The 14533-nt window shown below is 37.8% G+C and overlaps 1 protein-coding gene across 2 annotated transcripts in view; it reads left to right on the top strand.

The window, feature by feature from the left end:
* LOC107706937 (insulin-like growth factor 1 receptor) overlaps positions 1-14533 on the top strand; it is a 130672-nt gene that overhangs the window by 101670 nt on the left and 14469 nt on the right. The window contains exons 5-14 of one of the 2 annotated variants that reach the window (XM_016510791.1): positions 564-703; positions 792-936; positions 3435-3643; positions 3734-3860; positions 3986-4132; positions 5717-5823; positions 7026-7193; positions 7539-7743; positions 13778-14058; positions 14151-14284. In XM_016510791.1, coding sequence (XP_016366277.1) covers positions 564-703; positions 792-936; positions 3435-3643; positions 3734-3860; positions 3986-4132; positions 5717-5823; positions 7026-7193; positions 7539-7743; positions 13778-14058; positions 14151-14284 — 1663 coding nt within the window. Of the gene's footprint in view, positions 1-563; positions 704-791; positions 937-3434; positions 3644-3733; positions 3861-3985; positions 4164-5716; positions 5824-7025; positions 7194-7538; positions 7744-13777; positions 14059-14150; positions 14285-14533 lie in introns of both variants that reach the window. The other variant, XM_016510790.1, reaches the window with a different exon arrangement.

The raw sequence follows: 14533 nt of genomic DNA, 5'->3' as shown, positions 1-14533 counted from the left end.
TTTTTTTCTTTTCAGTAATATTGCCATTGTTTTATTTTGCTTTATTTGAAATTCAGTTATATTTTACAGCTTTCATTATTTATTTTCATTGTTTCACCCCCTATTTTAAAGATGTGTGATATCTGATAAATAGACTTTTTGGTATCTACAGAATTTAGTGTGAAAATACTGCAGATTTAAACTCGCCGTCATTTACAAAGTTCGACACATCCTCTAGCACTTCAGTTCAAATATATTATTAGTCTATTTCACAGCTCTCTGAATACTTTACAAATAAATCCACTCAGTATTTAAAATAAAAGTGTTCAGATCCTGTATACCTACTAAAGCAATCAGACTAGCCTAACGAAATATGTTGCCTAGTTAAACTCAAAAATCACACTTCTGATTACCTCAGAACAAACCAATCACGTTCCTTTGTCGGAAAGAGTGAAAAAAGTTCAGCTGCACTCAGACTCTAGCTTTCACCAAGCTGAAGGTCACATGATAAGGTGAAAGTGAGATGTTTGGTTCATCCGTGTTGGTTTTGTGGTGATCTTCCTTTTGTCCCTGTGTGTGTCTAGCAGCATGTTCTGCACTGCCTGTGACGGCCTGTGTGACAAGATCTGCGATGAAAAGGTCATTGACTCGGTGGACGCGGCTCAGTCCCTCAAGGGCTGCACCGTTATTAAAGGCAACCTGCATATCAACATCCGCCGCGGCAGTGAGTACCTGCGGCACAGCAGCTCCTCAATTAGCACTGGAGCGCTCGCTGCACACCTGCTCGCTAACACGCTCTCTTTTCTCTCTAGCTAACATAGCCTCGGAGTTGGAGACCTTCCTGGGACTCATCAAGACAGTGACAGGATACATTAAGATACGTTCATCACATGCCCTGAGCTCTCTCTCCTTCCTCAAGAGCCTGAGACACATCCATGGAGAAGAACTATGGGAAGAGTAAGATCTGAATTTGACACATTCCAACAGTTTATCTATCCACGTTCAACACAAATCACAGCCAGTCAGATGATATATGATGTTTAATGGATCTTTATGAGGGTCGGATTGCGAACCAATGAGATTTTGTGGTGGGCGGGGCTACCCAGTGCAACAACGCATCATCATTTCAAAACAAGTTCCGAATTTGAACCGTGGAATCGGTTTTGGGAGTTAGTTTTTAATCATGTATTTAACTGTTTATGTTATTGAATGTTTGACATTTAGGAATGAAAGTAGGAGTTACATGTTCAAGAATGTGATTTTTCCATGTATATACAGATTTCCATATTTTCTGACTAGAGAAGTATGACCCATGTAAATCGCGTATATCTGAAAAAAGTCTTTATATATTTCTTTACTAATTTGTAAACAATAATAATAATTGTTGTAATAATAATAATTATACTACATTATTATATTATTGCATATGTTATTATACTATATTATTACATTTATTATTATATTATATAACAACAAATATTAATATGTAATAACAATAATAATAATTATGATATTTAATAATGTTATTGTTATAATATTTTCATATAACAGTAACAATAATTATTATTGTTATATAATAATAATAATAATGGTGATAATAATAATAATTTCATATGACAAAAATATTGTTGTATAATTTTTTTTTACTTTAATCGTTTTATTTAGAGTTCCTCAATGCAAGTTGTTGCTGTTGTTGTTGTAGTTATTATTATTATTATTATTATTGTTGTATACCAATAATATTGTTGAATAATTATTTATTTTTATTTTAAAACATTTTATTTTATTTTATTTTAAAATTTAGTTCCTCAATACACTTAATTTATTAGTTTTTAAAAATAAATAATAATAATAATTATTATTATTATTATATTGTCTTATTGAATGAGGAAAAACAGGTTTTTCTTCTTTTTTTCTGTCCTTAGCTGATCACATGCCTGTTGTTGGTTATAATGGTGTGTGAATCAGCGAAATTACGTACAGAATTAACGTCAAACTTTTCCTTAAACAGAATGGGTCCTGTGCGTCATAGAAGAAATGTGTAATTTAATTCAATCCCTGTTTGTTTACTGTTATCCCGTATTCAAGACAGATCAAAACAGCCCTCTCTGTGCCATGTTGTTACGAAAGACTAAACTGAGCTCTGGGAACGCTTTTGGAGACAAATATAAACAAACAAGCCCTCCATCCACATCTTCAACATTTAGAAGTCCGTTCCGTTAACATTCCCTTAAACGTACATCGCCAAACAAACGTCAGGGCTGTAATATACCCGTCTGATAAATACAACAATTAGAGCATATGTATTAGACTGGCTTGACAGCGTCTTTAAACCAGTAAATGTAAGTGTGTGTGTGTTTGTGTGTGTGTGTGTTTGTTTGTATAAAGTGACTCGACATGTGTCAGACTAAAGCTTTCAGGTGTGCTGTAGGGTTAAAAGGAACGCTTGCTCTTAATGCATGTGAAGTGCTTACATTCCAAACGCAGCTTTTACTGAAGCTGTTTATCTTTTATGATCATTTACGTCAATGCTTGTGAATCATCAGCGTATATGTCAAGTAATGGCCTCAAATGTACTGCAGCTTCATATACACAGAGTTCAGGTATTTATGAAAGTGACAGTTGCACTGTACATCTGAATTTACTGCAGATTTTTGTGTGTGTGTGTGTACAAAACCATACCAGTGGTTAATAAAGAGAGGAAGGTGTGTATTGACTAATGATTCACAATTTGTGACCATCTGTTTTAGTCTCTTGCCACAGTAGTCGCTTGCAATAGGTGAACTATATGTTACGGTCCAGAGAATGCATACCGATTAAAAAGACAGGGTTCCCACGATCATGGAAAAACTGAAAATATCATATATATTTATATATATATATATATATATGATATGTCTATATATATAGACATTGAACTTAAAGCAAATTATAGCATTTTAAAACATTTTAGAGCTGGGCAAGAATTAAGAACATCTGTAAATGGAATATAATATTATTTATTTAATTTTTATATTTTCTTGAGTAAGTTTTAGTAGTTTTGTTTTTTATTATAGTAGTCATTTTTATTATAATAGTTTTTTATTTCTATGTAGTTTTTGTTCATTTTATTATTTTGTTTTGGTTATTTTAGTACTTCAAGTTAAGCAACGAAAATGAAAAATTATTTTATTTCAAGTAATGATTTTTTGCTTTTAGTTAACTATAATAACCCTACTTACGGTTGCATCTCTGTCAGATGCTAATATGCCTCCAGTTGCAGTAATATTTTGATGAATAAGTAGTGTAGCTGTGATTTGCTATATCAATCATTACGACACAACATTAGTGTAGTGGATTCAATCCTGCATTTAAATGCATTTGGCATTCCCAAATCTGTGCAGTGTGCATAATTTTTTTCTTTTTCTTTTTCTGTTTTTGTCACTTATGCATTGTTATTGTTATGTTGTCTTCAGCATGTATGCCTTTGCTGCCTTGGATAACCAGCATCTCCAGCTTTTGTGGGACTGGTCCCAGCACAATCTCACCATTAATGCTGGAAAACTGTATTTCCGCTTGAACCCCAAACTCTGCATGTCCGAGATCCGCAAAATGTGGGAGAAAACGGGAATTAAGGAGACGTTTTTGGAAGGAGATTTCCGCAACAATGGAGACCGTGCAAGCTGTAAATATTATTTGTTCTCAATTTAAACAATTATAAATGAGTATAGACTGTATATACATATAAAATGTTTAATTTTTATGTTTTTCTTAGGTGGGAGTAAAATCCTTAAATTCATATCGAATACCACGAGTAGTAATAGAATCAAGTTGACGTGGGATCATTTTCGACCACCCAACTCCAGAGACCTTGTCAGTTTTATTGTATACTACAAAGAAGCGTAAGTGTTGCTTTTTATTCCGTTTTGTTATTTTGTTCAGATTAGCTGTTTTTTGAACCGCTTTTCTCAATAACATTAAAATGTTCAAGCAGCTTTGTAAATAGCCTTCTCTTTCTCTCTCGTAGGCCTTTCCAGAACCTGACAGAGTTTGATGGTCAGGACGGTTGTGGATCTGACAGCTGGAACATGGTGGACGTGGATTTACAGGAGGACCAAACCCAAGACCCGGGTGTTACGCTCACCATGCTGAAGCCCTGGACTCAGTATGCTATCTTTGTTAAAGCTGTAACATTAGTCGTGGAGGACAGGGACAGGGACAAGGACAGACAGCGTCTTGGGGCGAAGAGCGAAGTGGTATACATTTGGACTAAACGATCAGGTAAGGAACTAGATTCAGGTCAGTCATGAATTTAATTGAAGACATGAATTGCATGTTTCCTAATCAGTACACTTATTCGTTTTTTCTTTAAAATATCAAAACATCCTTATATAAAAATAGATGAATTGCCTGAAAAGCAAAGTTGCATAAGATATTAAAGAATCCAACTCAAGACACAAATCTCTCATTTTGATGTTTTTTTTCTAAGGATGGAAATGTTTGCTCTGACGTTTTATTTGAAATGACATTTTTTACATTATTTGACATTTTGTCATGATTTAATTTGAATACAGTATTTAGATTCATTAAAAAATGTTGAAAATGCAAATATAAAAGTTGCTTGTTTGGGGTATTTTTATACTTAAAATAAGTTTAAAAATATATGAATGGATTAATACTATAAAATACTTACTACATATATCTCAGTCTGTTTCTCTATGTACACTGCTGTTTAAAAGATCCAGGTCAGTGAGATTTAAAAAAAAAAGTATTAATACTTTTAATAAGCATATTAATTTATTAAGCATATTAAAGTGATCAAAAGTGACAGTAAAGACATTTACAAAAAATGTGTATTTCAAAGAAACGCTGTTCTTTTAAACTTTCTATTTATCAGAGAATCCTGAAAAATAAATATCACAACACAAGTTTCCACAAAAATATTATGCACCACAACTGTTTTTTTTTTTTTTTTACATTAAAAATGATAAAAAAATGTTTATTGAGCAGCAAATCAGTATATTAGAATGATTTCTGAAGGATCATGTGACACTGAAGACTGGAGTAATGATGCTGAAAATTTAGCTTTTCATCACAGGAATAAATCACATTTTAAATATTATATTTAAATATTGTATTATTTCAATATTTCACAATATTACTGTTCTTAGTTTAGTTATGGTCAAATAACCTTAAGGAAAATCTAACCACCACCATTATTTTGAATGCTAGTGTACACACATTATGCAGTTTTGCTTTTTAAGTATACAATGTTTTAAGAACATTTTAATATTTTTGTTGCTGATTAAGAATATGATTTTTAGCAGTGTAGGGTTGATTGAAATCTAGACAAGTATCTCAATGGTTGTAGACTCAAACCCCAGAGGGGATGATTCATGACTTTCCATAGGTTTCTCCAAGGGGATTTACTCTGTTGTAAACATTTGAGTTGCTAAGTGAAGAACATTTTTTTCCTTTCCAGCACCCTCAATGCCTGTAGACATTCGTGCATACTCTAATTCTTCATCAAAGCTGGTGGTGCGGTGGTCTCCACCTGTCTTCCCCAACGGAAACAACACCTACTACCTGCTCCGCTGGAAGCAGCAGGGCGAGGACCGTGAGCTCTACCAGCACAACTACTGCTCCAAAGGTCCGGTCCAAACTACACCCTCAAACTGAGCACCATTTACTAGGGATGCACCGATACCGATACTGGTATCGGTATCGGGCCCGATACTGGCCTCCTGTACTCGGCTATCTTTGTTAAAGCTGTAACATTAGTCGTGGAGGACAGGGACAGGGACAAGGACAGACAGCGTCTTGGGGCGAAGAGCGAAGTGGTATACATTTGGACTAAACGATCAGGTAAGGAACTAGATTCAGGTCAGTCATGAATTTAATTGAAGACATGAATTGCATGTTTCCTAATCAGTACACTTATTCGTTTTTTCTTTAAAATATCAAAACATCCTTATATAAAAATAGATGAATTGCCTGAAAAGCAAAGTTGCATAAGATATTAAAGAATCCAACTCAAGACACAAATCTCTCATTTTGATGTTTTTTTTCTAAGGATGGAAATGTTTGCTCTGACGTTTTATTTGAAATGACATTTTTTACATTATTTGACATTTTGTCATGATTTAATTTGAATACAGTATTTAGATTCATTAAAAAATGTTGAAAATGCAAATATAAAAGTTGCTTGTTTGGGGTATTTTTATACTTAAAATAAGTTTAAAAATATATGAATGGATTAATACTATAAAATACTTACTACATATATCTCAGTCTGTTTCTCTATGTACACTGCTGTTTAAAAGATCCAGGTCAGTGAGATTTAAAAAAAAAAGTATTAATACTTTTAATAAGCATATTAATTTATTAAGCATATTAAAGTGATCAAAAGTGACAGTAAAGACATTTACAAAAAATGTGTATTTCAAAGAAACGCTGTTCTTTTAAACTTTCTATTTATCAGAGAATCCTGAAAAATAAATATCACAACACAAGTTTCCACAAAAATATTATGCACCACAACGGGTTTTTTTTTTTTTTTTACATTAAAAATGATAAAAAAATGTTTATTGAGCAGCAAATCAGTATATTAGAATGATTTCTGAAGGATCATGTGACACTGAAGACTGGAGTAATGATGCTGAAAATTTAGCTTTTCATCACAGGAATAAATCACATTTTAAATATTATATTTAAATATTGTATTATTTCAATATTTCACAATATTACTGTTCTTAGTTTAGTTATGGTCAAATAACCTTAAGGAAAATCTAACCACCACCATTATTTTGAATGCTAGTGTACACACATTATGCAGTTTTGCTTTTTAAGTATACAATGTTTTAAGAACATTTTAATATTTTTGTTGCTGATTAAGAATATGATTTTTAGCAGTGTAGGGTTGATTGAAATCTAGACAAGTATCTCAATGGTTGTAGACTCAAACCCCAGAGGGGATGATTCATGACTTTCCATAGGTTTCTCCAAGGGGATTTACTCTGTTGTAAACATTTGAGTTGCTAAGTGAAGAACATTTTTTTCCTTTCCAGCACCCTCAATGCCTGTAGACATTCGTGCATACTCTAATTCTTCATCAAAGCTGGTGGTGCGGTGGTCTCCACCTGTCTTCCCCAACGGAAACAACACCTACTACCTGCTCCGCTGGAAGCAGCAGGGCGAGGACCGTGAGCTCTACCAGCACAACTACTGCTCCAAAGGTCCGGTCCAAACTACACCCTCAAACTGAGCACCATTTACCCAACAGAAATTCAGACTTTTGACCATGGTATCCAGTGTCTAGTGAAAATAGATCAAATTCTGTTTGAAAACTCAAAATGCATAAAGCTTTGCCATAATAAAATAATGTGCACCATATTCAAGCCATTCAACTCTGTCTGTATATTATTAGCGCTGCTCTGAAAGCCTCCTAATACTCATACTTTAATATAAATCGCTTGCTTTTCTGTGGTGCTTTCACAATTTATATTTTGAACATATTGAAATAATACCAGATTGTGTCACCAAAGGAGAAATGTAACCATGTTTTTGTTGTTTCTTTACAGAACTAAAGATCCCAGTCAGGATTTCAGCCACGGGTTTGACAGAAATCGAGGACACCAAACCCACCAATCCTGAAACAGGGGGGCGGGACAAAGTTCCCTGTTGTCCATGCCCTAAAACAGAGGAGGATCTGAAGCGAATCGAGGAAGACATCTACTACCGCAAAGCCTTTGAGAATTTCCTCCACAATGCCATATTCACCCCCAGGTAAACTTAAGAGTTTGACCAGGAATATGATTATTACTCTCTCCAAAAATAACAACAAATTGTCCGTTTTTACATCACTGTTTAAACATTATTTTTAAAAGAAGTCTGCATTTATTTATGGAAGAAAAAAAAAAGTAACTGTGAGTTTTTATCTCACAATTCTGACTTTTTTTTTCTTGCAATTGCGAGTTTACATCTTAAAATTGTAACTTTTTTTTTCTAAGAATTGTGAGATATAATCTCTCAATTCAGACTTTTTTTTCTCGCAATTCTAAATTTGTCTCACAATTCTGTATTTTTTCTCTCACAATTGTGAGTTTACATCTCATAATTCTGAGAAAAAAGTCAGAATTGTGGGATAACAAGTTGCAATTAACTTTTTTTTTTTATTCAGTGGTGGAAACGTACTCGGTTACTAACGTAACCTCGGTTCCCTGAGATACAGGAACGAGTACTGCGTCTTGCTTAAGACGCATATGGGAAAAAAGCCTTTTTTCTCCTGAACTGAAGCCTTTTCATTCACGCAGTGAAACTGCACGGCCATTGGTTCGTGCAGTGCTTAAAAAACGAACCAATGGCGTTTTGACGAAGCCCGACAAAGCCCGCCAGAATGGGCGGGGCATCTGGCTATATAAGCGGGCGCTCGCCACAGGATTCTCAGGTTTACTTCGACTGAAGCGACGACTGCAGCTATATAGCACGGCAAGCAACGCAGTTCTCGTTCCCGTATCTCAGGGAACCGAGGTTGCGTTAGTAACCGAGTACCCTTTCGATACTTCACTCGTACTGCGTCTTGCTTAAGACGCATATGGGAACATAGTACAATCACGCCGTGCTAATGTAGTGGAACGACTAAAGGTATAAACTTCCATAAGCAACCAATGCTCATAGAGAAGTCAACAATAACCCAAGGCTAAGACGGGCTGAGCTTTCTAGGTCACACCCGGCCTGGTTAATCGTTCCAGAGTATACCCGTAACTTCGACACCCAGGGGTCGAGAGCTAACAGGTGAAACAATGCCAGAGAACTTGGGCGTGATACGGCCAAGGGCTCTCTGCCATATCTGTTTACGCAGCGCGTGCCACTTCAAGCGGAAAGGACCCTGGCCTGTAAGGCCGGGACTTCCACGTTATAAAACCTTGAGAATGTGGACGGCGAGGCCCAGCCGGCTGCCTCACAGATATCCGCAATGGACACACCACTGGACCATGCCCACGACGAGGCGATGCCTCTAGTCGAGTGGGCCCGTACTCCAATGGGGCATTGGAGGCCCAAGGAAGAGTACGCTAGCGAGATGGAGTCTACTATCCATCTAGAGAGTCTTTGCTTCGTAACCGGAAACCCCTTGGTGCGGTTACCGAAGCTGACAAAGAGTTGTTCCGATCGCCTATAGGGAGCGGAACGCTCAATATAGATTCTCAAAGCTCTGATGGGGCAGAGCAGAGATAGCTCTCTGTCCTCTTCAGATGGAGGAAGCACGGAGAGCGTAATGACCTGTGCTCTGAACGGAGTGGAGAGCACTTTAGGTATGTAACAGTGCCTTGATTTCAGGACGACTTTAGAGTCGTTAGTCCTGAATTCCAGGCAGGTGCCAATTCGGAAGTGAGAGGGTCTTTGCCGCGGTTTAGACACCAGGCAGAGAAAAAATACCACTTTAAGGCATAGAGGCATCTCATAGACGGAGCTCTAGCCTCCGAAATTGTGTTTAAGACTCGCTCTGGGAGGCACGAAGGCTCCCGTCGAGCGGCCAGAGGTGCAGGGCCCATAGGTCGGGCCGAGGATGCCATAATGTCCCGTTCGCTTGAGAGAGGAGATCCCATCTCAGTGGAACAGGCCAAGTGGAGTCAGCTCCGATAGCCACAGCTGGTTCATCCAAAGGGGGCAGAGAGGTGAGACTGAAGCTCTCGCAATGGGAACAAATAGCTCCCGTGAGCGCAGCTTCCGCATGGGATTTCCCCATGCAGGAAACGCACTCCGTGTGGCCATCATCGACGTGCAGGGGGGACTCGCACGAACCGCAGTAACGGCGTGGCATTTGCAACAACACCAATTTGATCTTTTAGAAGCTCTTTTAGAAATCGCCGGATGGCGGCAGGGGAACTGGACCGGAACTGCTGCGATGCTGAGGCGTGAAGAGAGCCGGTCAGCCGAGCAGGAAGTTCTCAATCCAGGCTTCCAGGATCAGCGATGAGCGTAGAGTCGTCGCTGAAGGAGAAGAAATCTGAGAATCCTGTGGCAGGAAAGAAATGGGAGGGCACGGGGGGGGGAGTCACTCTCTGAAAAGAAAGCGATCCATGAGCGGAGAGAGGTGAGACTAAAGCTCTCGTAATGGGAACAAATAGCTCCCGTGAGCGCAGCTTCCGCATGGGATTTCCCCATGCAGGAAACGCACTCCGTGTGGCCATCATCGACGTGCAGGGGGGACTCGCACGAACCGCAGTAACGGCGTGGCATTTGCAACAACACCAATTTGATCTTTTAGAAGCTCTTTTAGAAATCGCCGGATGGCGGCAGGGGAACCGGACCGGAACTGTTGCGTCGCTGAAGAAGCGGAGAAGCAGGTCAGCCGAGCTGAGAGGTCCCGATTCCAGCTGCGAAGGCGTGTCAATGGCGAGCAGCTTCGGATCAGCTTGAGGACGTAGAGTCATCGCTGAAGGAGAAGAAATCTGAGAATCCTGTGGCGAGCGCCCGCTTATATAGCCAGATGCCCCGCCCATTCTGGCGGGCTTTGGCGGGCCTTGTCGCCATAGGCTCATGCAGTTTCACTGCGTGAATGAAAAGGCTTCAGTTCAGGAGAAAAAAGGCTTTTTTTCCCATATGCGTCTTAAGCAAGACGCAGTACGAGTGAAGTATTGAAAGGGAACTGTGGTGCTTCCATATTTATTTGATCTAAAATACAGTAAAAACAATAATGTTGTGAAATATTACAAAAAATATGTTATGAAAAATCTGTATTAAAACATCACACTTGATAGAAATAAAATAATTTATCATAATCAACTATGTATTTTTATTTGGTAATAAATACTTAATTATTTTATTTTTTATTTCTCATCATTTTGTTTTAAATAAAAAAAAAAAACAATCAAGCCATTATTGCTAATTTTGTAATAAATTTCAACACACTATTTTTGAGTTTTTGTTCATATTATTGATTTTAAAAAAGAGTATCGGCCAATTAATCCGTTATCGGCCAAATTTTCCAATTTAGTTATCATTATTTGCGATATCCAATATCGATTATGAATGTGTTACTGTTACTTTTCATCTCTTTAATTTGTCCTGGCTGAACAAAAAAAATAAATAAAAAAAAAAATATATATATTTATTACTGGACATAAAAGACCACTTTTATGTTAATATAAATTGTTCAGAAAAGGGCTCAGTAAAGAGTCTTCTTTTGAATTTCACAGAAAAATCACAGCCTGCAGGTTTGGAATGACATAAGCATTACCTCTTACTGAATTGGCAACAACTTTAAAATGAATGTCGGAGTTGAAGCCTCGTAGAACATGTGACCTCATTCCCATCCAAGTTTTGATGCATCAGCCAGTACAAAACATCCATTAAACTTCAAATTAAAACCTTTAATAGTCAATACATCCATGTTAACCTTTCATGATCTCAAAGATGAAGATTGCAAGGGACTCTTGATGACTCTGGATGTTAGCATTTGTAATGGCTCTTTTGTTTCTTGTCTGAGAGGTTGTTTTGGAACATTTTCAGCGTTCCCTCAGTAATTGTTTCCCTCTGCCCCTGGTGCTGGTAATCGTGTGGTACGAGCTCTTGTGTCTGGATCTAAATAGCACAGGAGACCAAGCAAAGCAAATGTAAATGACTACGTAAGCCACATTTTCTCTCTGATCTCAAAGGTGTAACACATTAAGTGTTCTGTGCTAAAATGAGCAGCGACATCTGTATCCTATTATCATGCATCATCGGGCGGGGCGGCGCATGTGTCCCGCCGAGAACGGCAAAATCGCTATATAGCTGAGCGGGCTTGTATTGAAATCAATGCATCTGTGAATTCAAGATTCAGGACATCAAAATGGCATCGATCCTCCACCCTGGCCTGCGTTATTCGGGACTAGATTATCCTGCTCTGTCTGGTCCGTTTTTTTTGTTTTTGTTTTTTTTTTGTTCCTCTACGTGTTTGTCATTGCTTGACTGACGATGAAAGCAGCAGTGCCAGAACTATGTCAGGCAGCTGAGAAGTATGTCTGTACCCGGGCCAGCACAACCTGTTTTTATTGAAAACCGAGATATTGAGGGAAGTGCCTCGAGTTCCCTCGAAGTTCAGGATTTGGAGAGAACGAGAAGGAGAGGAAATCATATCCATTCAGTTGCCGTTCCCCCCTCAAACCGCTCGGCTGCCAGGAAATGCACAGTAATGGCATCTGGAATACCAATGAAATAAAGGGAAGTTCCCCTCCAGCCGGAGAGCACACAGATCAATGAATGCCGCTCTGCATGGAGGGAGCCGCAGAAAGAAGATCGAGAGAGAATGAAAAAGCTGTTTCACAGGGATGTGGGAACAGAAGGGACAGAGAATAAGAGGGAAAGTCACTGGTTTAGAGAATGGGAATGTCCAGAATGGCCTGCTAGCATACGACTTGTGCTGTTTACTAAAAAGGTGTTTGGTCATAATGTAAGTGCTGCTTAATATTTTTGTGGAAACTGTAATTTTTTTTTCAGGATTCTTTAATGAATTAATGAAGTTCAAAAGAGTGGCATTTATTTTAAATGGAAATCTTTTGTAACACGCTTTTGTAATGCATCCTTTCTGATTAAAAAATATTAATTTCTTTTAAATAAAAAACATACTGACCCCAAATGTTTGAAAGGTGTTGTAGTATGAAATAGGTTTGTATTCCACTCTAAATGTAGGTTTAAATAGTTTGTATTCCAGCGATTAGACAAGACTGTGTTCGAGCCAGCATATCCAGTCATATACAGATAGCTTCTTATCACGTCTCTCTGGCCACATGCTCTCAGGCAAACTCAACCCATCTGTGGTGGTAGGATGTGTGTTTCCAGCAGGCAGAGGAAGGACTTGCAGCTTGTAGGGAGTTGAGTGACAAACCGCTCCAGTGTGTGAGTGATAGCAGGCCGAAGATTGGAGACCAGCTGTGGTGTGTGTGTGTAGAAGGATTCAGGGGGATGGAGCCGTTGCCAGATCATCTGAGGACAGGATCCGTGATTGCTTTGGCATGGACGAGAGTAACTTGCACTCATGGGAGAACAGCCATGTGGTTGTTACCCCACACGTTCACAAATGGGGTTAAAAATGGTCTCCCCAAAACTCAGGAAATAAAAGCTTCCTTCATGTGTCTGCTGTCGATTAGCACAGAAAACAAACTGCATTTAAAATTAAAGTTATCGTATAGTTGACCAGAAAAGAGATGTATAATGTAAGAAGAGATCCTGAAAAATTATGCCAAACAATATTAATTCTTGGTTATGATTATGTATAAATGAACATGGATTTTATACCATGCACTTTTTACTGTGTATAAGTTAACTTTGTATTTTCTTTCCTCTGCTCTGTATAGTGTATCCTTTTTAGAGGACAATGCTTGTTTTATACAATATAGGCAGATTAATAATAATAAACTAATTTTTTTTTTTAATGTATTTTTCCAGTTTACAAAACTGCACGTGCATATTAATGCATTTACAATGGTGAAAGGAATTACACTGGGATTAATGTTATAACAGACAAAATGATATCTACAAAACTTAATAATAATAATAATTATTATTATTATTATTAAAGTGCTTTAGCTAATACATTCAACTTCTATTAGACAAAAAGGCACAATTATCATCTGTGTTCAGTATTATCAAAGGTCAATAATACTGATACTGAAAAATTCCTGTATTAATATATATTTTTAAATAATACCATTTTAATATAGTTTTTTAAATGAACATTCCTATAAATGTTTTAAATAAAGTCAGTTTCTGCACAACCAGAACTTGAGCTTGAAGTTGTATAGTGTTACTCCAGTATATCTCATCTCTTTCGTTTCAGACCTCCCGACAGACGACGGCGGGATCTCTTTGGTGTGGCCAATGCTACTTCCATCCACACTCTCTTGGCGGGAAACTGGAACATGACGGAGGGAAACTTCTCAGATGATGAGCCGCCTAGACAGGAATTTTCCTTTATAGAGAAGAAGGTGAAGGAGCGTAGCGCTGACATCGGCGGCCTGCAGCCCTTCACCGTTTACCTCATCGACGTGCACGCCTGCAACAAAGAGGTTCAGCACTGCAGCGCAGCCGCATTTATCTTTTCCCGCACCAAAGCAGCAGGTAAGAGCAGGACATCGACACGGAATCGAAACTGAAGCACTGTATTCAAAAATGTCAAAGACAAATCTTCTGGTTTCTTCATTTTCTTGTAGAAAGAGCTGATGACATTCCTGGCCCTGTGACCTGGGAACATCTGGAGGGCTCGGTGTTCCTGAAGTGGCCTGAACCACAAAAACCCAACGGCCTGATCCTGCTGTATGAGATTCACTATCGTCTTGGAACAGAGGTGACCGTTGTATTTTGATCAGGGTTTATTATGATAAAGGTTTTAGAAAATTTCCAACAAAATTTTAATTTATTGGTTAAAAAATGTCAAGTGGTGTAACATTCAAGTCTTTCAAAAATACGTATCTCAATGAAACAAACTTCACTACTTATTTATTTTTTTACCAGTTAATAATAAAAAAATCTAAACAACCTTAATAATATAAATTAAGTAGTTTGGCACATCATTTATTATTATTGAAATATATAT

This window comes from Sinocyclocheilus rhinocerous, unplaced genomic scaffold (genome assembly GCF_001515625.1).
Source record: "Sinocyclocheilus rhinocerous isolate Xijiao unplaced genomic scaffold, SAMN03320098_v1.1 scaffold265, whole genome shotgun sequence".
Lineage (NCBI taxonomy): Eukaryota > Metazoa > Chordata > Actinopteri > Cypriniformes > Cyprinidae > Sinocyclocheilus > Sinocyclocheilus rhinocerous.
Note: the sequence above shows the minus strand (reverse complement) of the source record. Positions and strands in the feature narration are given on the sequence as shown.